The sequence below is a fragment of the Haliaeetus albicilla genome, chromosome 12 (genome assembly GCF_947461875.1).
Source record: "Haliaeetus albicilla chromosome 12, bHalAlb1.1, whole genome shotgun sequence".
NCBI classification, from domain to species: Eukaryota; Metazoa; Chordata; class Aves; order Accipitriformes; family Accipitridae; genus Haliaeetus; species Haliaeetus albicilla.
In genome coordinates this window covers 12911991-12938175 of record NC_091494.1, presented here as the reverse complement: position 1 = coordinate 12938175, position 26185 = coordinate 12911991, and the positions used below count along the sequence as shown (strand labels likewise).

The 26185-nt window shown below is 40.7% G+C and overlaps 1 protein-coding gene and 1 long non-coding RNA gene across 3 annotated transcripts in view; both read left to right on the top strand.

Moving 5' to 3' along the window:
* The window catches only part of MYZAP (myocardial zonula adherens protein), a 79516-nt gene extending 66641 nt beyond the window's left edge, over nucleotides 1-12875 (top strand). Inside the window, exons 13-15 of the mRNA XM_069798133.1 lie at nucleotides 7028-7723; nucleotides 8363-8585; nucleotides 9575-12875. Of these exons, the coding sequence (XP_069654234.1) occupies nucleotides 7028-7723; nucleotides 8363-8585; nucleotides 9575-9712 (1057 nt within the window). The 3' untranslated portion in view covers nucleotides 9713-12875. The remainder of the gene's footprint in view (nucleotides 1-7027; nucleotides 7724-8362; nucleotides 8586-9574) is intronic.
* Nucleotides 12876-24679: 11804 nt separating this feature from the next.
* Nucleotides 24680-26185, top strand: part of LOC138688020 (uncharacterized) — a 131372-nt gene continuing 129866 nt past the window's right edge. Inside the window, exons 1-2 of one of the 2 annotated variants that reach the window (XR_011327058.1) lie at nucleotides 24680-25433; nucleotides 25843-25960. This is a non-coding gene — a long non-coding RNA (uncharacterized lncRNA). The remainder of the gene's footprint in view (nucleotides 25434-25842; nucleotides 25961-26185) is intronic. The other variant, XR_011327057.1, reaches the window with a different exon arrangement.

Genomic DNA, 26185 nt, shown 5'->3' with positions numbered 1-26185 from the left:
ACATTTGCTTAAACAGCTATTCCCAGAGAAGAGGTGCAAAACCTCTAGAGTGGGAAAGGCCTTGAAGAGAAGGTCCCTGAGAATAAAGTCTGCTCCCTATAAAAACAGTCCTCAGACAAAGCACCCCTTCATTATGCAAAGGAGAGAAATTGTCTTGTACCTGAATACCAAAGACATGGAAACAGCTGATACATGGAGAAGCTGTGGTCTTAACAGTGCATAGGGTATTTTTGATTGAAGTTTTTGATGCTTGAGTGAATTTGGGAGACTGAGTTTGCTGAACCAAGTTCCCAAATAACAGTTAATGTGATCAATAACTAAATGAATTATGATTATGAACAACTAAGATCATGAAGTGAAACTCTAAAAGAGAACGCATTTAAATTGGAAGTGTATGGATGAACCCAAAAGGTGATGACCCTACTCATACTTCAGGGATAAACTTTGTACTTGTGTAATCATATCTCCCTCTAGTGGCTGATAACAGCAAATATTTGGACAGTATGTTTTTGAAGAGAAAGGCACGAAAAACTAATCCCAACTGGCCATATTAATGTCCCTTAGGGATGTAGCTTTAGTTCATTACATAATGCCTTTTAGCATTTTTTTGTGCCCAAATAGTCCATCTGTATTTCAGGAATTCTGAACCATGGTTTGCAAAGGTTACCTTTAAACTTAAGTTGAATGGATGAAGGTGGTATTTATAGATAAAAGGAAATGCATGGTGTTGTAAGATGTTAACTGATAAGTTGAAGTAAGTAAAAATACTTTATTCCTCTGGTTTTAGCCAGAATTCTGAAAACAGAACCTGAGGATTGAGGTGCTCAGTGAATGGTAGGAGAGGGCAGGATGAAGTATCAAAATGTTTTGACATAGACTTCAAAAGGAAGTTCATTCTACTTCTAATATGCTCCTGAGGATCTCCTCTGAAAATACTGCGAGCTATTTTAACTCTGAGACTTGCAAAATTATGATCATCTGCTCAAGACTTTACCAAGACTGGAGCAAGGCATTAAATTTTTCCTGTGAAAGTTTTCTGTGTAAATTCTGTCTTGACTATTTGATGAAATACGATTTTTTTTTTTCTAAACCAAGTAAGGATTGAAGTCTATGCTGTATTTTAAGAGCATTTTGACATGCAGTGAGCTGGATGACCATCATTTGATTGGACTACTGGTCTAAATTTGTTAACTGTGAAGAACGGGAGAGGAACAGTATTTATATAATTGTTACATGAAAATGTAGAGCTTTCCAGCCAAATCAGCAGGAATGTAAATTAGCATAGATAATAACAAATCTGACTGAAAAGACTGTAACACTTCAGTATAAATTTTGTAAATTTGAGATTGGGTTAATTAGTACTATAACATTAGAAACTAGTAAAATTTCTGTAAACATCAATAAAAGCCATATAGATAGGTCCCAGAAAATGCATAAATATAAGTCAATTGTATGACTACATTTGTACCACGATAAGTATTCTTTTGTGATTTATTCCAGATACTCTGGAAAGTATTTTGGGATACAGTTTTCATATATGCTGTATAAATAATGCAGTTATGTTGTATGCTTTTAATACATCCTGTATGTAGGATGCGAAAAGGATAAATTGCAATAAATATTGTATTTAAACTTTCTATTCTGTTGGGTCAACATTCATTTAGAAATAAACTTACCTTAAAACCTTGCAAAGTCTTACTCTACACAATGTTGTTTGTTCAAAACATGTATGAATCCAAAAGCAGTTCCTCTGGAGCCTTGATGTTCTTGTCAGTGTTTCCTTTGGCAGATGGGCTCTTGAGAACAGGAAGACACTCCCTTGCTAAAGACTAAAGACTCTTCTCAAAGCCAAGTAACAAAAGTAGATGAACTCTTTTATGAAATAAAGAACTATTGACTTGCACAGGATAAACAAGAACTGGGCAGCACAGCTCTTGCAAAAAAACCCCAACAACTTCAGATCACACAGATAACATCTGAATACGTCTGGGATGATGCTCTCCAGGCTTCAGCATGATGAGATTGGGATGACTGTGGCCGATCTTTTTTTGCAGTTTATATCCACTCACTGATAATAGAGATTTATCTTTAAGACTGTCACAGTGAAACAATTTACATGTCAACTAAATAAGAAGAGGTCATGCAAGCATGACAATCACAGTGTTACAGTTTACAATGCTCAATCAGTACAGATTGCCAAAAGGACCTCATAAAATCATGTTGAGATCAGCAATGCTCAGTGCTGAACTTGCAACATAGGATTCTGGGAGTTGGATACTAATGCTTTTCGGAGAGGCTTTAAATCTTGACATGTGAAGAGTTTTAGACATGGACAGATGAGCAAATAGGTAAGAATTAAGTTCTCTCCACATTGTTAAGTTTGTAATTTTGTACAGGAAATCCCTGCTCCACAGAATGGAGATATACATGCTGAGAGTTTTATTCCAATTACATTTTATTTCATTCCCATTCAGCACTGGGGGCTATTTGCATGCATAAAAGAAGAAATGTGCTTAAGAGACCTGATGAGTTAAGGCCCTTCCAGCTCTACCTCAAGCACTAGAACATGGAATAAACACAGTAAAATGAGGTGATAGGAGCCATCTACAACTTAAGGTATGTGAAAATTTTCAAAAGAAAAGGGGACCTGGTGGATTAAAGAGAAAATATGTATAAGTGAACATCTATGAAGTTACAATACTTTGTAAAGGTGTGTGTGGTGTGTAAGCATACTACAATAACCTGACAGTTGCTTCCCATATGTAAAACAGTATGTTGATAAGTATAAGCATCTATAGGATTGCTTTTAAAGTGTTTGGGGCATTTTTGAGAAATAAGGTTAAGGGAGGAGTTATTTAAATTAAGGAAAATAAAACAAATTATTACAAAGCTGCATCATGCCTATTAAAAAGGGGTTTTTTTTAATGACATTAAAATGATTAATTTAAATTCCAAATATTCATACCACTTCTACTTTGGGGGTGGCTTATTTTGTATGTGTGGCTTGATTCTTCTCCTCCTACCCCTCAGTCTCTCCACCTAGAGGCAGAGAAACTGTAGGTTTTTCCCCCTCAAAACCTACATTCTATAGTATGTTACCCCTTTCCTAGTGAAAAGAAGGAACATTTATGTATTTATAAAGTTCAAGAAAGGAGAAAAAGGACAATGGAAATTATACCTTTAACAGAAAAGAAGCAGGAGTGTTAGTTTTAATTTTAATACCAATTTTGGGCAGACTCAGACATTTCTGACATGAAATTTTTCCACCTGAAAAACTTCAGCCAGTTGTACTTCATGGCCATCTCCCCCCAAATGTCATATGACTAGAATACATCAGCTTAGTCATTACTGGCATTGATAAATACTAAAAATTCAGACACAAACGTTGTTGCAATGTTCCTTGTAACTGGTGTAATTATTTTAAAAAATCTATGCTAGAATAAGTTACTTGTTATTTGAATACCTTTCTTTTTTAGCTATACTATATAAGAAGATGAGTAGTCCTGGGTCACACCTTGCTTTGTGTTGTTTTTTTCATGCAGTTTATTCTTTTTTGTTAGTATATCTGATTTTCTTCTTGTCATTCTAAAAATTTAATATTCCTGTAGAAATAATACTAAATTGCATAGTAATTCCAGACATGCTATTGCAGAATGAATTATATTTAACTCTAGATATCTAGTGACAGAAAGACTGACTGAAAACTGTATCCAATAATAGCTCTTGAGATAATGTCCTAAGAGAGAAACATAGGAAAGCCCATTACGTAAGAAACAATAAACGCCCCAGTTTTGTTATATATTTAGCTCACATGAATGCTGATCAGAATATTCAAGAAAGTGATACAAAACAAAGCCTCTAATCACAAAGGCCAAGAATGCTCTGAGGAAAGCGATAAAAATACGACTGTGCACTGCAAATGACAGTCTGTTAGTCTCCCAAGAGAAGCAAGAGCAAAGTCCTAAGACTAAACTTGCAGTAAGTGTTGCCGGATGGTGATTACTCATGTTCAGAGTGTGGCTAGCGAGGATTTTCCTACACATCTGTATTTTGCCCCAGGGCAAGCAATGCCTAAGTATATAATTTTCCTCTGTCCCACAAGTGCTCCATACTTCTGCTCATTATCTGAGAAAGCTTAAATCTATTATTCCTTCTTAACATTTCTATCTAAATTGATACTGTCTACATTGCATTGTATCTAGATGCTGCCCATCTCTCCATAAACAAGAATATATTTGTTCTGACACCTGCAAAATTTCAGCTATTTGTTCATCATTCTGGAACTGTGTGTTACCTGTAAACAGACTATGGTATTCTAAAACTTAACACTCCTGAACTATAAAGATGAACAATATTCCTTCCCAATGACCTTGGATATATACAGACTTGGTGAATGGTATTCCAAGTGAGGCTACGGAATGATCAGTCGTGATTCCCAGCAGTCACGTTATTAGGACTTTATTCTCTTCATTTTTTGCTCTATTTTTCTGTGTTTATGCAGTTTGGCACGTAAATTGAAACCTGCTGTAAATACCGGCATTACTTTTCTGTACATGTAATAACAGCAGTTGAACCGAGATGAACCATCATCACATAAGTGCAGAGCCGTGGTCTGATGAGATCGTTCCTTCTGGACTCTCCCTTCCCTGCGGGCAGCAGCAGTGCTCTGTTTCCATGCCCAGCCTTCCCACTTTCTCCAATCTGCACAGGAGAAAGAGGCTAAAAAGCAGGCTAAAGTGTTCCTTCTTGCAAGATGCAGAAATGTTACATAGATGGCGTAACTTAAGCCTGCATTAGAGACAGCGATTCAGAGAACTTGTGTGCTTTAGCAGTTGGTGATCTCCTGGTGAGAAAAATTCACAGTAATTTCCTCTTCCCTAAACTCTTAGGAAAAACTCCCTGAGGGATTTTCCACAGATGAGCCAGCTTGTGCATAACAGACAGTGAAACGGTCTCTTCAGCTAGTCGCTTAACTTGGCTTTTCTCACCCTGATCATGGTATTTTTTTTTCCATGGGTAGCTGCCTACTTGATTAATCTCATTTCCCCTGGCCCTCAGCCTTTCCATTCACCGTCCAGCTGAGCAAACAAAGGGGCGGGCAGCCATTTTAAAACACTTCCTCCTCCAGTCCCTTCGGGGTGGACCCTCTGTTCATCCTGTTCATAAAACAACTGTTTTAACAATCTCTGAGAAATGTGCCTCTTCACCATTACTTGGATCAGGAAAGCTCCACTGGGATCAACTTTAAAAGGCTGACATCTGCCACCTGGGAACGACCATTCGGCTAATGACCTTACTACTACTAGATGGAGCGGACTAATGACCTTACTACTACTAGATGGAGCGGACTTACTTAAAGCTCGTGGCGCTTTTATCGGTTAGTTAGGAAAGTCTGCAGTAAGCAGGCTGACGTTATGCTACAGTCTGAATTTCTGCATTCAGTCCCCGTATCATACGTAAGCGTGTTAAAAAATAAATGCCACGTAAAGAAAATTTTAACGGATGTCTGGAAAGTGAACCTCGAGTCCTAACTCTGCTAAAAGCTACTCAAACACATGGAAACGGCACGCCTTTCGTCAAAGAAAATGCAAAATAATTAAGAAACGTTCGATCTTTCGCAGCTTTTTGAGCATACTAAAGAGTGCCGGGTTCAGGAGCAGCAGTCTGCCTCTGTTCTGCGCAACTTCTCACACCCAGGCTAATGTGACGTACCCTTCTCGAATACCAAGTCATTTCTATCGTCAGGGGTTTGTGACGCCAGGACGGACGCTGAGCCCACCTCCGGCGCCCCCAGAGCGCTGCGGTCGAAGCGCCATGGAGCCTGACCCACCCTGCCGGGAGGCCGGCGCGTCCTCCCCTCCGCAGTACGCAACAACTGCTCGAGCTGACGGAAAACCAACGTCTGACCTCGTCTTAGGCTTCTGTGGATGTATGTATCAAAGCGAGTCCCTAGCGCTTGAGGTGAAATGGCCCCGGCGGCCTCTGCGCTCTGAGAATCCCCGCCTGCCCCCCCCCCCCCCTTTACTCGGGGTGGTTTCTCCCGCACTGCCCTGGCCTCCCGGAGGAGGAGCGGCGAGACGGGGCGGGGCCGCGTCGCCCGCCTCAGGCAGCGGCCGCGTCGGCCTTCGCGTTCCCACCAAGTGGGGCCCTGCCGCCGTGCCGTCGCTTCCGGTAAGATGGCGGCTTCCGGGCAAGCTGCGGAAGCGGCGCCGGCGGCGTCGGGCCCCGGCGGCTGCCCCGGTGACAGGCGGTGCGGGGCGGCATGGCAGCGGCGGGCGGCGGCCCCGGCGCCGGCCTGCGGGGCCGGAGCCTCCCCGAGCTGCGGGAGATGCTGAGTCGGCAGGAGCGGCTGCTGGCGAACCGGTGAGGAGAGGCGGGGAGCGGGCGCCGAGGAGCGGGTCAGGCCTCCCGCCGGCTTCCCCCGTCCTCGCGTAGGCGGCAGAGGGCCCACCTCTTGTCTAACGCCCTTCGGGGGCCGGTGCAGCCGCACGTACCTCGCAGGGGCCTCTAGCTTTTGCCGGAGGGCGCGGGGCTGCCGCCCCTCAGCGCTTCCCCTTGGGCCTCGTCCCCGCCCGGCCCCTCGGTAGCGGCTCTGTCGCTGCGTTAGGCCGTGGAACCGCACCGCGCCTTCCTGGGCGGGCGATACCGTTCAGACGAAGCACGCCTGTGTGGTCTTACAGCCCGCGGGCATTCACACTGAAGGCTGTAGGGGTATTTCTGGGAACACGGATGGCAAAATCTGCGTGCTCCACTGATGAGAATACTACGCGTTGTTTGCGCACGGCGCGTTTCAGAGCAGTAGTTACATCTTTGGGCAGAAAACAGTGTGATAATTGCTTTATCACAGTATACATCTGAGGCTGCAAGTGCTTTGCATCTTGCCGCTTTTCAGAAATCTAGTATGTAAGAAAGAAGCTAATGTTAGAATGAGACACCTGCCACATTAACTATTCTAATAAAACAGTTCTCTATCTCAGATTGAAATAGGATTGTTTATACCCTGTTAAATACTTTTTTTTTGCCTTAGGAAATTCATTGCTAGGCTTCCAGATAAGGGTAAGAAGATCTCCGATTTTGCTGAAAAGCTGACGCTTGCCATTTTACAGGAGGAAGAAGTGGCAAGGACGGCTGAGCTGTTATCTGCTGTCAGGTTGGAGTTTCAGGTGAAACAGGAGAAGATTAATACAAGCAAACAGCAAGTTAACCTAAACGAAGCTGTGCTAAACCGTGATGATTTCTCAGTCTTTAATGAAAACTCTAATATTAAAGAAGTTTCTGAGATTGCTTCCCAAAGGCAGGAGGCAGAATGTATTGAGCAAGATGCCATAAATACTGCTCTGGAAAATCAAAGGACTCGGAGGAAAAAGGATAAAGTACAGACTGTTACAAAAGATCAGAGTCTTTTTTGTGACACCATCTCCGAGTCAGCCACAAGCAGTCATCTGACAAATGATCAGCAGGTATTTCACAGCAATACTGAGGATGGTACAGAAAGTACAGGTGCTTTGGACGACAGTAAAGACGCATTGGCCGATGCCTTTCAAAAAGTTACCATTGTAGATGGGGATGATAGTGAAAAAGTATTGGAAAAACAGCAGAATGTGGCTAAACATAAAGGCAATATCTTTGGAAGCGTGCACCCCAAGACACCACATTATATTGAAGTTCTAGAGTCTAGAGCCAAGAACCCAGTCATTAAAAAAAGCAAATTTAAAACAAATGTGTAAGTATTATGGAATAGAAAAACCTTTTCTGAAATAATTCACTTGTATAAAATTGGAAATAGTGCAGAACAAGCATGGTGGGTTTATTGTCTTCTGATGATTAAAGAGATTTAAAGTCATGTGACGTGCAAGGTTAATATGTTGGCTCTTTAGCATTAAGTGCCGCAGGATCTCAATATTGAGCAGTGGTCTAATTCTGCACATTTGAAACAATTGTCTTGAATCTTCACGGAGTTTCATAGCTTAAGCTACAAAACTGTTAAAAAATTGGCAAAGCTTTCTTGTGGATCGATTCTAGAACTTGTAGAACTTTAATAGCAGGCAGCCTTTTGCTTTTCCTGCACCTCTAGAGAAATGGCAATGTACTGGACAGTTTATACTTTGTGTGACTCCCAAAGCGTTGCTGTTTCATGCTTACTAATTAATTGGCATACCTTTTTTGTTCACTGTCAGGAGTAACTTGCAATATTGTCTCTCTGCAGAGAAATCTTTTTAGTTTTTCTGAGTGCTGCTTGTGGTGTTATGACACTTCAGATTTCTTTTCAGCTCTTACATGTTGAAAATAAGTTTTGGAATGGAAGTTGTTCGACCTCGTGCTGCAAATTTGGGTCACAACTTTTATGTTTTATCTCTTCCAGATTATCAGGAGAGCAAAGTGGATCATCGCATGGTTCCTCATCCAGTCAGTCACCTGGGGGATTTGGCTCCCCAATCACTGCTGAAGAAAAACGACTTAGAGATAAGAAACATTTGAATGACATCACAGCAGCTCGGCTACCACCGCTTCACCATTCCCCTGCTAAGCTATTATCCATAGAGGAATCCATAGCAATTCAGATACAGCAAAAAGAAGCTTATGAGGTACGAATTTACGATTTGGTCTGAAAAGCAATTATGTAATTGGGATCACTCCTAGAAAAGAAAGCATAAAGGGATCATTCCATACTGATGAATTTGATGATGAAATTGAGATGGGCAGACTTTGAGGAAAGGCACTTTTTCTTTTATTTGTTTCTTCTAATGATATAATTAAATAACGTATTAATCCCTTCTGAAACCATTATTCCTGCATTAAACAAAATCCAGTGTGATTTTTCATGTATTGATATGCTAACCTCATTGCACTCACTTCATCTCTGACTAGAAATTTAAATTTATACTTTGCCTATTAGTCTTTAAATAGTTTTTGGCCCTTGCATGAATGAAGGCCTAGCAGTATTTGTCAGTCTTAAAATATGCAAGTATTTGCATTTTCCTTTATTTATGCTGTGCCTGAAAAATCTGAGTTCTGAGGTTCTTCAAATTATGTTGGAATGGATTTTGATTTTGACTTTCCAGGTAGTGCCAAGCTAGTGTTTAAATTAGACGCTATCGTAAAAGTGTTTGTTGCTGTGTATGTTTTTAAAAGCACTTGCTAATTTAGTCATTTTGACACTTTAATGGAGGTAATTTATTTGGAAAATGGAGACAGATATTTTGCTGAAGTTGCTGAATGCCAAGCATTGCTATTGCTACATGGTTACTGTGCACAGCTGCTCTCTTCTGTGGACTGATTTTGTTCTGTTAAAGCTGACATTAGTATCGCAGGTGAGGATGGCCGGCCACATGGGGAATTTCAACTCCTGTAAAAAGGTCTTCAAATATTAATAGCACACTTATAAGTATGAAAAGAAACCTGACATTTCTTTGCTAGTTACTAAAGCTTTTAATTAAGCCCACTCTGGAATTACTAATATTATTATGTCAAGTTTATACTTCAGTATACTAGTTTTTTTCATGACCAGGATAAAAATGACAAATTAACACTTTTTCTAACTTGTGTCCTTTTTTTTTTTTTTTCTTTTATATAGGAAATGCAAGCCAGGCTTGCAGCACAGAAGCTTGCAGAGAGATTGAATATAAAAATGCTCAGGTTTGAACCAGAGGGGGAGGCCTCATTGCAATACAGAGAAGTGAGAGATGAAGATTATTTTTCAGCAGAGGACTGAATTCAAGAAGGGGTATCTGAGGATGAGCCACGTAACTGATCTTTATGCCGTACTTCTTAAAACCCAAACCTGGATATTGAGAATACTTGATCTAGTCAGTTTTTATTTAAAATTTTAACATTTCAGCTATGGGAAGGGCTCATTAGAAACCCCATAAATATATGTGTTATTAAGTGGTAACCCCAGTGTTATCTGGGGACTGTGTTTTGAGCGCTTGGGGCAGTTAATCCTTGTGTAATGCCCCATAGTTTTCAGCTACAGCAAAGTGAGCTCTTTAATATGCTTTTGCAGGCTGTGATGAGTCATCTACAAGAGAAGGTTTCTTCTGCACAGAAATGTGATTGCAGAGGGCATCGGCACAGATGTCCATAAAGTAAGCCAAGGTGCCTGTGAAATGCTCACGTGTGTGAAAGCTCTTGTCTTGTATAAATATGAGATACTTCTGTTATCTATTTAAGATTATCTTGCTTTTACTGTATGGTGAAAATACATGCCCAGACAGCTACAATAAATATGTGATAGTTAGGCTGTAAGTTAGTTTCGTACCACATGAGAACTTGTTTCTGTACCTGCACCTTAAAATAACACTTTCTGCCCTTACGTTGTAAATAGGTAAGAATTTCAAGTTATTTTGTAACTCAAATTCAGTTTGGGCTTTAAGGGACTCTGCTGTTTCATTTTTTGGTTATTACTGCAAAGCACATCAAGAGATCAAGTTAATCTGAAGACTTTAATATTTTTATTAAAGGTCTCGGTGTTCTTCCATGTTTTTGTACACTGCTTTCATACTTTGGAATACTATTTTTTCATAGCCTGATACTGTAAAGATTAAGAGATCCACCCTCTGGTTTTCTTGGAGAAAATGTTCTGTGTATTTTGAAGTTTTAGCTGTTTTTTGAAGATAAAAAAAGAATTCTTCCTTACAATAACATTTTCTGCCTTTTAATATGAATTTTGAAAGATAAGGAACACACCTGAGAAGTATTTCACAATGATATTCCACTGTTGACTAGGATATTCCAAGCCTAGTATGAGTTCGGTTCTAAAAAACAAACCTCAGAGATTCCTTGTATAGCCTGGCAACACCTGTTTTCCAAGATGCTGCAGCAGCAGTGTGTGCAAGGCTGTCCCTGGATTTGTACATATTCTTGCAGGAATGGTGTTTCTGGAAACCAGGGTTGCTCAGTCATTCAAAAAGCTGCACGATATCATCTAGAAATGGGGGATGAAAGTCTCTGCCACTTCTTGAGAGCCTACAGCACTTTACTAGCAGGCAGTAACTCTCCCAAATGCTCCACAAGCTCTCCCAGGCAGTCTCTGTGGCAGAGTCCGTACACGGGCTATGCGGTTTGACAGGTGGAACTGCTGCTAAGCAAATATGTGGTATATTTTGACTAGGTCATCTGTGATGCCACTTTCCTGTACCCTTTCCTCTCACGGGTTTCTTGTTCTCATTGTTCATTGTCTTCTCATCAGCTGTCTGCTTTTCCCTTTTCCTCATAAGGCTTACCTTCCATCACTAAAGCAAATTAATATACCACCCATTCTCTTTCATATGACATATCGCTGCCTGTGTCTGCATTTAACTTGGGCCGTGTGTCATGCATCCTCCTGCCATTGCTATCTTCTCTGGCTTTCTGTAACTCCATCTAAATATCAGCTGTGCACCTGGGCACCCTCTACATAGCTCAGTCACTTGAATAGCTCACAGAGACCTGAATGTCTTTGTGTTTTTGCCACAGCTGCCCTACTGAGGCTTTTTGTTCTTAGTTCCTATTTTGGTTTCAGACTGTGCAGGTGTTTGCCACTTCTAGGCCTTATATCTTCCGTTTTACCACCTTTTCCTGTTTGGGTTTTTTTTTTCCCCCCTCTCTTCCGTGCTCCTGCTTCATCCTTCCAGCTTCTCACCATCACTTGTCTTTGTTAGCACTATTTTTTGCATGTTTTCAGTCATTCATATTCATCCGTCGGCATCCATGTTGATGATCCATCTGATCCTCAGCTGTATCTATTTCTGCCTTCAGCATGTGGCTCTGACTCCACAGGCCAGGGGAGTGCTCTTCTCTTGTGGATGCAGTTCGTCTCTCAGATCATCATTGTCCATGCTACCACCTGCTTGTCAGCTGGGTCTTATCATCAGTCCTCCCATTATTTCAGTCTGTTGTACTCCTTAAGGACGAGAGGCCTCAGAAGTGTATTGGCTTTCCCTTTGCTGTTGCATGAAGCACAAGTTACCACTTCCAGGCCTGTGTGCATCTTTCCCCCTTGTTAATATCATCGTCCTTGTCCCTGTGCTGACTGTGCTGTTACACCTTTTTAAGTTACTGTGTGTGGTTTTTCCATGCTGGCTTTTCTGTGCTAAAGGAATTTACACAAAGCCACACAGTTAAGAATTTGTTTCTAGATTATTGAAATCTAGCTCAATGTAGGCTTTTGCTGACCACTCTTGTATGCTAACTAAAATTATGTTCTTTCCTTGTGCTTTCAAGGCTTACTTTTGCACTCTAAACTTTGTGAAGCAGAGGCAGTTTTCTTGGTCTGTATTTTGATAGTATTCAACATGTTGGGGCTTTGCCAAAGTGGATCCCCTGAATGGTCAAACTTCACCCTTAAGGGGGGGAAATCATCACTGTAGTAACAGGTGAAGTGCATTACATATTTGTTATACAATTAGCAGCTGTTCAGCACAGTACTGGGGGAGTTCTTGTGGAAGAGAGTGCTGCATGACTACAAAACCAAGCTTAAGGTATGAATATTAAGTTACTGATAAAGGGTTTGTGTTACTGCAAAACCTGGAAGCTTTCGTGGGGGGTTGTTGGTCCTAGGTTCTGAGCACAGGTAGGTACTTTGAATTAAGATTTTGTGCGTAATAAGAAAGCAAAGAGTCAGGTATAAAGAGAGACCCATGTTAAGGAGGATGTGCAATCCAGAAGGTTGTAAAAAGTTAGAGAATAAGAGGATGAATCATGGAATGGTTTAGTCATACTGAATTAAGTTTCTGATTGAGTATGGTGTTGCTGTTGTCACTATTCTCCAGTTCCAGAACATTTCAAAACGTACACTGAGAATTGAGGAGCTTGCTCTCTTTTTTGGGAGTGGACTGTTTTATTGGAGTGGGCTGTTAACCCAGTAGAAAATAAAGAATTGATAATATGTTTCTGAAGTTCCTCGTGTGAATAATGTTTTGTTTTGACAGTGTAAAGTTTGCAGTCAAATTTGGGGGAAAACTGGAACCTTTTGCTTTAGTGCTCCAAAAGGAAAACACTGGAGATGCAGTTAGGAAACAATTGCTATATAGGGAAAGAAAACTTCTGGAAATGCAAATGGATAAGAAAGATCTGTAAGACCTAAAGCTGAGCAAGCATGCAGGTCTGAAAGATGGCGTAGAGACAGAGCTTAAATGGTGTGCTGCAAGTCTGAGAGCTATAGCATGTGAGGCAGGTATCTGCAGCAGCAGCTGTAGTCCATTGATTTTTGCATTGTTAGGAGTACCCAATCCCCAGGCTGCACAGAAGAAAAGCACTGTAATAGAGTTCCTGTTCACAGCTGTAATCTTTCCTGAGGGAGAGAACATGCTGTCTGGTTTGCCAGCTGTGGTGATAACATGATCTAGACGATTTAGCAACTTAAAAATGTATGTTAATTATTTGGCAAATAACATTTGAAAGAAGAAAGGCCTAAATGCTGCTTAATTATTTTGGAGGACTATAAGAGTAACTAAGGGTAGAAAAGATGCATAAGCTTTTCCTGGTTTTTAGACTTAGACCTAGCTGACAGGTCAGCAGTTCTGTTAGTAAGTTTTCTGTCTGACGGCTTGTGGACTGCTTCTAGGGGCCATGCAATCAAAAAAAAAAGAAAAAGTCAGTGACAGTAAGCTGCAAGTTCCTGTGTGGAGGAAATGGGGCCTACAAATTGAGAGAATTTGAAAACCATGGCTCTGTGCAGGGGAATTTCTGAACCTGCCACAGGGATGCAGTATCAGGAGTCAGGGAAAAGAATATCCAGATGCTACAGACTGATGAATTGAAACTTGAGCAGGAAGCCATGGCAAAAGCTGGTCATGCTCCATGAGCAGCCCCGAGCAGTAGTTTGGGGGTTTCTGTTTGGAACTCGCAGACAACTCCCATATCGCAGACACACCACAAGCTGGCAGCCTTTAGCAGTCTCGCGGGGGAGGTAGGACCTGACTAGCCTGAGTTGTAGGTGGAGGTCTGGCTGGCCAGTTGTTTTGTGTTGTGTACCATGCTGGGTTTTGCCAGTGAAAGTTATCTGTAGTGGTACCCTGTTCAGAACATTTTTTGGCTTAATTTGAGCGGCATCTGGCTCAATATCTGCCTTTAGCAAGTTAGTGCCTGCAAGGAGTGTCCTTGGGCCAGGGGAATTGCAATGAATTCTTGGCCTTTTATATCAAATGAATGGCAGAAAGGGGTCAGGGAATGGGAGTCCAGTGTTGGAAGAAGCTGTGCCCTACCCTGTGGACTCTGTTGTAGGAAAAGGTGGCTTTTTTCTTCTTTGCCAGCCTTGCTTCTTTTTCAGAGCAGTATAAGCAGAAGAAGCGCCATTTCTCCAAAGTGTCTTGTAAGGACAAATTTTGTAGGGAGTAGATCTTGCATGGTATGGTCTTGTTTCAGGGAGGTGCTAACTGAACTGTATTTTTCCTGAGTTTGTGGTTCATGTTTTGTTGCAAGTCCACTGCTCTTAGGGTGGTATGTGTGGAGATCACCACTGAGATTTCCTGGTTTCTTAATGTTTGTTTTTAGGTTGTGAACTCCCACAGTTCTGGGAGGGTAAGGGAAGTAGAATAGACAGCTGTGTGAAAACAACATTTATTTTGCTGTGGTATTTTTGTCTTTTTTTCAGTAAACTAATGATTGTGTTTTATTCTTGTACTTCTGCAGTGCTGTGTGACTGCTGACATTGTGGCAGGCAAATGTTAGCTGACTGTAGTCCAAACATTTTACACTCACATTGACTTTCTGTGCGATATAAGTGCTTAACTCCATTTGACTCCTTTGTAAATACTGTAATTATTATTCCATATGTATGCAAAGATTTAGAGGCATTTAGTCATCCCTTGTTTAAAGCAACTGTTTTGATCATTTAGTTATTAAGATTTTATTAAATTGGCCCTTGATTTGGTGAAGCATGAAAGCATGTACTGAAGTCAAAGCTTGATTACTCTAGGAATGTTTATGTGCAGGTGAACTGTTGAACTAGGATATTGGCTCTGTGTTTTGTTTTATCTCTGTGTGCAAGGGAATTTGTGAATAAGAGTTGTGAACCAATTACTGAATGTGAGGAGATGACACAAATGAGCACACTGAAATGTGTGTGGGAAGCAAATTGATTTTCAACTTGCTAGAATCATTGAACTAAGTATTTCTTTTTTTATACCGAAATATGAGTGAATGTGTCCTCCAGCAGTAAGTATAAGAGAGGTTTCTTGACAGGGAAATTTATAAGAGTTTGTACTAAGTGACACCCTCATTGGTTTTCTTCCAGGTTTGCTATTGGGGACCATAATTGCGTCATGCACGAATTGGCACATCTCTACTGAAGTCATGAGGGAGATAAGTGGGGCCATAATGCTTAATGAACATATTAATATTTCCTCCCTCTATCCACACAGCTGGTATTATGTAGTTGCTTATCAGATCAAGGCAGTGATATAATGTGGCAAGTAGTTGCAGTCCAAGGTTTTGCTGAGTCTCTAAAGCTGAGCACTTGATAGGAGATACTCTTTGTACACTTCTCCCGAAGAGAAATTTCAGTTGCAAAATTTCTGTCCATGTTTTTCATCTGATGTTTTTTTTCTGAAAAATGTTTTCCCAATTTTTACTTGATGCTCATAACATATACATTTAATTTACTCAGAGATTAGTCAGACAGTGGTGGGAGTACTGCAGCTCTGGTTATAACAGCATGTGATCTCCTGCATCCATCTCTGAATTGAAACTATCATCTGCACTGCCCTCCCAGTGCATACAGGTTGCATGCAACCTGTGCTGCAATGAGCACAAATTTTGTGGCAAAACTTGTGATTCTGCAAGAAGCTATGGGATTTCTTACTGCACACACAGAATCACACTTGAATCTGGAGGTGCAACGACAACACTTGTAGAAGATCTCGGTGAGGGAGAATGGCTCTCAGCAAGGCTGAATGCTTAGCTATTAGGGCTTTGTCTGTTAGGTGGGTACACCTTCCCAAACTGACAGTGTAGGGAGAGAAGTAAATTACATAATGAATGAGTTTTACATTTCCAAGTCATTCAGACTGTTATCCATTGAAGTCGCAAGGTGTCCATCTCTTACTGATTGATTAGAACAAAAATGGGTAACATTCATACCAAGAGAGGAGTGTTACTACCCAGGTACTAACATGAAAACATGAAATGGCATCGGCTCTGTTTTCTCCAGCCATCTTACATTTCTGCTTCCATTTATATTGAGTTAACATTGATTTTCTTCTGTTTTCATACAAATCTTTAAAAATAAATCTCCCAGAATTTGCCTACAAACCAAATGAACCAACTGGTTTGGGGCAACATATATATATATATATATATATTAATGAGCTGTGTTGGCTAACTGTTTGCATTTCAATATAGGAAATCTTCAGAGACTGTGTGATAAGCTCTTTCTGTTTAAGTCATTGTTACGAGTGGCCTGTGTTGTCTCCTGGTTACTATAAAAGTCTCGATGTAATTGTGGTTTCCAGAGTTACAGATCCATCAATTCCATTTGTAATTATGTGTGAAATTACTTTGTCATTGGCTTTCCCCCTGCTTTTTCCTGAAGGGGGAAAAAAACCCCAGCACAGATTCACAAAATCTTCATTATATGCAATAATATTTTCTTTACTGACCCAAGTTATTTCATATTGGTTAGAAGTTCTTATTCCCTGGTTTCACATGTATTTCTCTGAGCTGCTTTAAATTGGCATTGTACTGATTATAGTACTGCTTAAATGATAGCTGATGATAAATATTATCCTTGCACAGACATTGGGCATCATCATGTGTCATGTCTGCAGACCAGTTTTTTGCCTGCACGGCAGATTTTTGTGGCTGTGAGCCAGGAATTTTAATGAAAGAAAACATCAAAGATGCAGAAGAAATGAGAATATTAGTCAAGGAAGATACACAGTGATGCTCTCTGATAACCCCTGGTAATTGACATTAGAACTATGTGGGAGCAACTTAAATAAACATCTGGACACTGAGTTTAGACATTTCCAGTGACAAAACCCAGACAGATCTTCTGGACTTGCAATAATAAATATTTCAGCGCAGTCCACATGAATCAACTTAGAATTCTGTTTTCAATTATTCTAGTTTTATAAATATATCATAGTTAATTATTCAGGGATAGAATTTCTTTTGAAGATAAAGGAATTTGATGTTTACTTCATTCACATAAAGTTCCATTTTTTATTTATATCAAATTTACTTCTGTTTGTACAAAAACAATAGTGCAAGCTTGCCAAGAGCCATTAAAGCAGAATGCAACTGAACTTTTCCTGGGGTGGAAGGGCCTTTTCTGAAAATCCTGGTGGTGCGCTGTAATTCATTCCAGCTATGGTAACCACTTAAATTGTGCTGAAATTAAAATTATAAATAATCATTTTTAAAAGTTATTCTCAATATTTTAAAAGATTCTTTCCTTTTTTTTCTTTTTTAGTTATGTAAAACTTTTTTTTAGTTTTTTTTAGTTTGGTAAAATGGTAGTGCTAAGAACATGGTATCCCTTACAGGCAGTGAAGAGATGTTTATATTTACCGAAGTATTTAAAAGAGGTAGCAATGAAGCTACAAGACTGAATGAAACACTGGTTGCAGTCCAGATCTGATCCTTACAGGCAGCGAAGAGATGTTTATATGTACTAGAGTATTTAAAAGAGGTAACAATGAAGCTACAAGACTGAATGAAACACTGGTTGCAGTCCAGATCTGATCCTGATATTACAACTGTGATGAGGGAATGGCTAGTAAAAGCATGCTCAGATTTTGTGCAACTTTTATGTTCCTTAGAAAAGCCTCTAGTGTGGGCTACAATTGCAAAATCACTTATTTCGGAAGGAATGAATCATGTCTCTGAAGTTGAAGAGTTATTTACACATTATATTAAAATTACTACATTCGTGCTTTTTTTTTTTTTAAATTATTATTAATTTGAGACTATCTGTATCTCTGTTGCCAGTGGCCCTGGACAAGCTGAGGGATTCTTCTGAAGAGAATTCAGGATTTAGTAATCTTTATTGCCACTTTCAGTTTAATTTATGCTTCCCCACAGCCCAGAATGTCAACATCAGCACATGTTCCTACAGTTTCCTACCTTAGCTGTCGCTAGCAGGAGCACTAGTGTAAGCTGGCTGCCAATGTTGTTGAGCCACTGGTTGAGTTATGCTTTACCAACAGGTTAAGAAAGTTTTAGCAAACTGCTGCGTTAGCCTGACCTACAGGTCATCATCGCTTTCAGGGGTGGGAGAGGCAGAATTGTGTTTGAGTACAATTCAGAAAATCCCTTGTGTGCTAGCTGTCAAAATTGTTGTGTCCTGAGTCAGGCTTGGGTTCATACAGCAGTTCAGGTTAGAAGGGACCTCAGGAGTGCTCTTGGCCAACCTCCTGCACAAAGCAGTCAGCTATGAGGCCAGATGAGGTTGCTCAGGGCTTTGATCCAGTCTGGTATTGAAAACCTCCAAGGATGGAGGCTATACAACCTCACAGGGCAACCTGTTCCTGTATATGACTGTCTTCTGGGCGGGAGTTTTTCTTTAAACCCAGTCTGAACCTCTCTTGTTTCAGCTTATGCCTGGCTCTGTCTTTTGATGACCTCCTCATAGGTACTGGAGGGCTGCTGTTGAGTCCTCTTGAAGTCTTCCCTTCTCCGGGCTGAATAGGTACACTACACTGCTAGCTTGTGCAGCTTGCTCTTTACCAAGACCCTCAGAGCCTTTTCAGCAGGGCTGCTCCCCAGTTTGTTGTAATTTCTGGGCAAATCATAGGCAAGCATATTAGGAAGCTGTAGGCTGACAAGTGTATTGTGTTATTCAGTTCTGCCACAGCTCCCCTGGATCAATAAAATCTATTTTCTGATTTCATGTTTTGGGGGGGGGGGGGGGAAAGTAACCCAGCCTGGTTATCCTCATCTAAGCCTATGTAAAACTTCAGTGTTAATTAAAAAAAGGCAATTTGTGCTTTGTAACCCTTTCTACGTACTATAAAAATGATGGATAAGGAAGCACAGTGAAAGCTATAAATCAGCCTTGAGTCTGATAATCTAATAAGAGCATCTCTTCGGCAGTTTCACCTCTTGCTCATTGATCTATAGCTTGGTAATTAATTTCCCCTAGTTTTAACCTTGTGTTTATTAGAATACCTAATTCCTTATTGCTAAAACTATGCACCGTAAATTTGTAGTGTTATAGATTAGACAGTGTAATCTATTCATTGTTATAGGAACATGGACGAGGAAGACAAACTATTTAGAGGTTTATTACTTGGAGAGATGCATTTGAGGAAAGACAAGGAATAAAGCTGAATGGATAAAGCTAAGAGGAAAATGTAGATTGTGACTATTAAGCAAAAACTCTTGGAACAGAGGAATTATCTGTTGAATGATCCCCTATGGGAAAGTATTAGGTGTTCATCTGCAGGTGCTTAAAACTCCACTGGAGAAAGTACTGACTGCAGAGAACAGGTCTGTGCTGACCAGGTAAATGGGTAATCAGGATGTGCTGCTGTTGTTCTGTGTGCTGCCCCATGCCATAACTGCAGCATACTCTCTTACAGGGCAGCCACTGTTTCCAGTTCTATTTGTGATTAAAACCTGAGGGTCTGGTTTGGCTACCTTAACTCCCATGGAATTTAATGGAAATTGCATATCAGATCTTGAATCTGAAATACACCGACAGCTCTGGTTTCCTTGTCCAGTTTTGTTTTCTGGTCTTGCTGAAAGGATGGGGCAGTCTGGGTAGCTGTCTTATCAGCTGTGCCCGGTTCCAACATTGATTACTTCTTCCCAAGAATGAAAAATGCTGATAGAAAACAGTAATAAGATTAACTTCAAATTACTTGTTGCAGATGTAAATTCTCTTTATGCGTTCTTTTTGTGCTTTGTGTAAAGGCAAAAGAGCTTGAGCTGACCCCTCCTTTGACTCAAACTGCCATACAGTAGAGAGGAAGTGAACTTCATAGGTTTGTATTTAGTGGCTGTTGAGACAGTTGACATATGTACATTTAAAATGTTAAGTGATTCCTCTGTTTGGGTATTTTTATTTCCTAAGTGATTATAAAGTTTTGTAGAGATCCAAAGATAACAAACCTTTAAGTACCTACATTACAAGCTGACTTTTGTACTCATATGCCACATACCCACATTATATGCAGAGAAAATTTAAAAAAGAAGAAAAGGCAAGATGTAGAAAAAAATGTTAAGTAAATATTTCATTAGATGTAAAGCTACAATTTGCTACTTTATAAATAGCACCCTTTTTTGTTTCTTTTTTTTTTTTTTAAACAAAAAACCCACAACCAAAAGAACAACCCAGCAAACAGCATATATTGTTATTAGGATATCAGACTATATCAGACTCCTCCTGCAAAGCAGAGTACAGGTCAGGTATATTAGCCAGATGTTCAGAGGACCTCTCTTCTCTATCTTACAAGTAGTTGCTCAGGGTTATCAGTTGTGTTTGGCTTTTAGCATAAAAGGAGTTGACAAAGCACCATTTCAGATTTCACCTATTATGCCTGTCTTATGAGGTATCACACTCTTCTTCCACAGAAAAGGGTCTCTGCCTCTTGTTTTGTGCTAGAATGACCAGACTTTGCTTTTACTGGTGGATTGAGGATCTGTGGGAGACTGTCACCCGAACTGCACATTTCCTACCTTTTAAAAACAGGAGATGAGAGATAAAGTTTCATAGGTCTGGAGGGAGCAACAGTTTGTGTTTCAGCCTGTGTCACGTCTGTCTAACCTGTGTATATAGTCCATAATTCTCTGCCACAGCTTAGGAGGCAAGTGCTCCAGAGAACTTGGTGTGCTCTTTTTCAAGTGTTAGTGCGTAAGAAAGGATAGCTCTGAAATATTTGGAGGCTCTAAGATTCAATGATGTAGAAATCAGGATGAAAGCCTAGAATGCCTTTTCCAGCCATGTGCTAGAAAGGGGAGCATGACACTCACCCTTAAACCTAGCCTATACTTAATACTTACATGTTCCCTGCTAAACTCATGTCTAAATAAATGGCCTTACTGACGGGAGTAGAGGAGACACGAGAGTCAGATTACACTTTATCGTGGAACTTGATATGAAATCCATACTTTGTTGCCTGGACACTGCAGTGAGATGGATGTCTGTGGTAGTAATCTAAGAGGATGTTTGTAGGAGTGCTGTATGTCTCAGGGCTGCCCTTGATCAGATTGCATATAAATACATTGTACATGGGCTTTGATCAAGGACCACCTGGCCATGCATAGCCAGTGGAGAACCAGGAGACTTACTGAAGGATAAACTCTCCGCTTTACAGCCTGCCACTGCAGCAGGAAATGTTTTTCTAAGTTATGGTTTTACTCCTAGTAATCCTGGTGCTGTATAATACAGGATCACCCAACAGTACTAATTCAACCAGGATGGATGCTATGTGGATGCGCAACTTACGCCTGTTGTCTCTTCAGCTGGAGCAGCCAGTATGCTGGTTGTGCCCCTTTACGATTTTATGCCAGCTGCATAAGGACAGGCAATACTCGATAATCTGGCACACAGCCTGCCAGGAGAAAGGTGTTTTTCAGAACAGCTGGAACAAATGTGAAACCTATGGGGTCAGTCTGAACCAGGGTACCCATTTGTCTCACCTGCATAGTAGTGGGGTTTTTGTGGTCAGGACTAGGTGCTTAAAAACAGGCTTGCCATCTGATTGAACCATGACCTCAGTAAAATCCTAATTTGTGCTTCTGACTGGAGAGTCAGTGTCCCCCCATGATCACCCTGTTCCCTGCTGCAGAGCTGAGCTGTGCCTTACAAGGCATTTTGTGTTTTTTTGTCATTGTGCCGATGGTTCAAGGCTGCCATAGTAATTTTAAACCCTAAGGTAGAGAGAAACCAAATCCCTCCCTTCCCCCGCACCCCCCAAAAAAGGGCCTTGTTTGGAACTTGCTTTAGGGTTTGAAAATTTTAACTAGTTTTTTGTATTCCTGGTGTAACGCCATTAGAGACATCAACATGGCACCAGGCAGCACTCCAGAAAGCTGGCTGACTTGTCAGGGCACTGGAGGCAATGTAGCCCCATTTGCACCGAGCTCTGCCTGTGTTAACGAAGCCCTGGTAATGAACAACGTTGTGCTAGGTAGCATACCCTTGTGTCAGTAGAGTAACCAACCAAGATAAATTTTGAATATTCTTTAAGAGGGTTTTCAAATGTCTTTTGATATTTTTACTGAAAAATACAGGTATATGCTACCCTGCCTGATACTCCTTCTCTTTCCATTGCTTGAGAATGTAGCTGGCCTGTTTGCAATTTCTGGGTAACAGCTTAACACCAACATTAAAACGCTTTTCTCAGGATTTATGATGTTCTATCAAGCTAGGCTATCTGACATAATCATGTAATTGAATATCTAGTTCTTTCATGATGCTTTAGTCAAATATCAGCCCTCCTTAGGGAGCTTAAGAAGAAGGGAAGTGCAGAAAGCAGGAATAACTCCCTGCAAGTCACCCCCCAAGCCAGGGGCCAGGGCTCGGGGGAGAAATCCCAGCCTCAAGCACTGGCCCAGGGATTTTGTGAGGGGGCGGAAAACGCCGGGGTGACAGAACTGAGAATGATGGCCCAGCTGCACTGCGGGTCTTGGGTTGCTCAGGCAGGGAGGAGCTGGCCTCACGACCACTGTGTGCCAGCAGGCTCAGGTGGGTGACTCCGGGGCTCCGCAGGTGCACCGAGGCGGGGGGGACGATGGATGGGGACAGGCCCTGTGAGGCACCAGGGGGCCCGGTCCCGTGGGGCCTGGTGGCCATGGCGGTTGCGTGGCAAGGCGGGATGGCGTGGCCTCCCCCCGAGCTGCAGGAAAAGCTCAGCCAGAGCTGAGGAAAAACTTTAAATGGGCCATAGCCTGAAGATGTTATACTCTCCCTGGCTGACAGCCTCGGTCTGGAGACCGGCCAGGGAGGACGAGAATGGGGCCCTTGGGGTCTGAAGATATTAACAAAATAAATAACTCCGACCGCAGCACCCCCTTCCACTCCCCTCAGCACATTCCGCGGAGGAGCCGGCAGCACCCTTCCTTTCCTGCTGCCTCCTGAGGTAAATCAGATGCACCGCGTCTGCTTCGTATTACTAAAAGAAGGAAACAACAACAACAAAAAAACCCCAATGTAAACACTTGTACAGTTGCTGCGGAAACTGGATATAACCAGGTTATTCAAAGGGAAAAAATTAAGCCATCCGTATATGTCAAGTTTGCCTTCACATCTGTTAATTGTAAGGGGATGATTTTGGAAAAAAGAGAAGCCATGGTTTAGGGCCTGGTTCAGCAAAGCCTGTAAATGTGTACTTCACAAAACCAGGCTTAAATCTATTTCTTTTCAATGAAGCCCTCACACATGCTGGTGCTCATGGAAATAAAACATGTTTTTCAGGGCTGTGCTGCGGGAGGAGAGCCAGCCTCCATGGTGGGGCTGGAGCTCGACAGTCTGTGTCCTGTGAAGCTGTGAGGGTATGCCAGTCTGCCCTTAGCCAAGAAATTATTATCGTTGTAGTTGTCAGTACTGAGTTGCTATTATCCTGTCAGCATTATACAGTAAGAAGACACGAGCACTGTTTTAAAAACTTTAAAGTACAGAAAATGTCACTGTTGTTGCTACTATTACGTTATGATTGTATTGTTTTATTATTACGTTACTACATTGCTCTTATATCATCCACAACATCGTGCTTCCGAGTTCAGAACAGTCATTTTAACATCAAATAGTTAGTCTTTTACCTCAGAAAATTTTTATTTTAGTTTAGCATGCACACAGGTTTAAACTTAAAATAAAGACAAGTCTTGTTCGGCTCTGCTTGCTTAAGTGAATGCAAGTTGGTGGTGTATTTTATAGAGCCACGATCCACTTCTTACTGAAATGTTGGTTTCAGTATGAAAATTAAAAAATCAAAATCATTAGCTCAAACTGCTATGTTCCAGTTTCTTGGTTGTTGACTTTAAAATATTATCTCATAAGTAACACAGTGTTGTCATTGCCCATTGTTTTATTATGAGCTTTAAAATATTCAATAGGGTTGGGGTGGTGGTGGTGGTTTGGTTGGTTTTTTTTAACACACTATCACCTGAATCTGTCATATATTAAAATTTTGGCTTAATTTGTGTAAGGTGATTTTCAATGTCTGAGATCTGGAAACATCAGGTCTGCTGGTAAAATCTTTTCTTAATTCTGTCAATTAAAAAGAATCCAATGCTTCCTATATTTACAAATAAATAAGTAAATCAGCGAATCCCCGTGATTTTCTGGAAGCTGGCTTAATTTTTACTATTTGGAATTGTCAATACTGAAAATAACTAGGGCAAAGGATGAAAGCATGTTCTGTGCCTGCTCAGATAAACTCTCAAGATACTTAGGTTTACTAAGTGGTCTTTTAATTTTAGACAATAAGTTATTTTTATGTGAAGATTACTTTTATTGAACTATTTAGATGTTTTTCTAACAGGAGTTTTTTTGTAAACTTCTTTGTCAGTAGAATAAGAATTAAAAGGTAAATAAATGAATACTCAGCTGGAGAACTTTGCACGCTTTCTGTGAAACAGAACAAAAAGGTTTAAATTACAGACTATAAAAAGTAGTCTTAAATATGTTATTGAACTGTTAAAGCTCTAATTTTAAGATACAAGGCCATTATCAAATTATGACACAATCCTCCTTTCTAACATCTTTAAGTGTACATATTTTATAAGTAAGTTTACATACATATACATTGTTTGGAAGCATTTGGACAAAATGCATTCATTTCATCTTTCATGAGCTTTTGTACATCTTGTGTTGCAGAGTACTTAGGGAGCATGAGTATTTTCAAAGATATCTGTGACATCTGTTCTTAATATTCTAACATCTTTCTTCCATGTACGTTTGATAGACAACATACTTTTGGCAGTCTTTGTTATTAGAATTGCCAAAATGTTGATATTAATTTGAGTGCCTTGGTTTTCAATGAGTGCAAGCCAGAATGAGCCTTTTCAGAGACTCATCTTTGGAACCAAGTTATTTCTAGAAAGCCAAAAGTTTCAACATTCTTTGTAGGTAATCAGAAGTAGATTTATAATAGAATAAGAAAATTATTTCTGTTCAGGAACAGTTGTTCAAATATATCTGCTCCCTCATCTTTATTTCTGATCTGTGTATTTTTAAATATAACACCGTGTTAGAACTCCATCCAAGTACCAGGGCCGTGTGATTTTGCTTCGCTAGATACTTGACCCTCCTAAATGCCCATTTAAAGTGCATTGATATAAGTGTGTAAATGGCATTTCATTAAGAGATTTTCTGAGACTTAGATGTTACAGTGTTGAGCACTGTGCTGTGCAGTTTTTAGAAGTCTGAGCACAGAGTGAAAGGCACAGCTGTGAGTTAAGTGCCAGGGCTTCTTATACAACAGATGAGAAGCTCCCTCTGAAAGACCCGTGCAAAGTCCAGATCACACCAGAAATCACAAAGAGAGCCAGTAAGGAAGTACCTCCAGGTACACTGGATTTGCAGCCTGACAGGCAAGAGAAAAAGTTCCTAGGTATTTCTTTTCAGAAGTTAGGTGACTGTCATTTCTCTGAAATCATGGCATCCAATGATTAGGTGACTGTAGAATTCAGCTGGAATTAAATCCCTTTATTGCAGAGAGCCTGTTCCCTTCAAGTCTATTTCTTTTATGTCTCTGAAGAATTCATTAGCCACAGGCCTGCAAACTATTCTGTACTGGTGTAAGCTTATCTTCTCTGGGGAAGCTGTTATGCAGTTTAGCAAGCCTCAGGGAGAGGGAGAACATGGCCTGGGTTTCTAACCTCTCTGACACATGGAAGGGAAAGATTAGGTTCCAGTCACTCTTCAAAGGATTATTGTGGTGGACAAGCTGTATAACCCACCTTTTCCTACTCCAGAAAGAAAGATGAGGCTGCAACTACTTTTTCTGAGGAGGCCAGTGTGACCAATGAGAATGTATACTGGATGAGATACAAGTGATGACTGAATGAATCCTGATGGACCCCCGTGTGAGAAGTAAGTGCTGAGTTGTACAGCCCTCCCAAGACTGTGGCATGTCAGAATGTATACAGAAGCCAAGCTTTAGGTACCAAGAAAACTTCAAGGTGATAACTGGAAATGAGGTACCTTCAGTTAGAGCACAATTGGGAGAGGGTTTTCAACACTGCACTGCAGTTTTTAATCTATGTGTGATACTCAAAGCAGAACTTAAGTGGGAGCTGAGTGTGTATCATCAGCTTT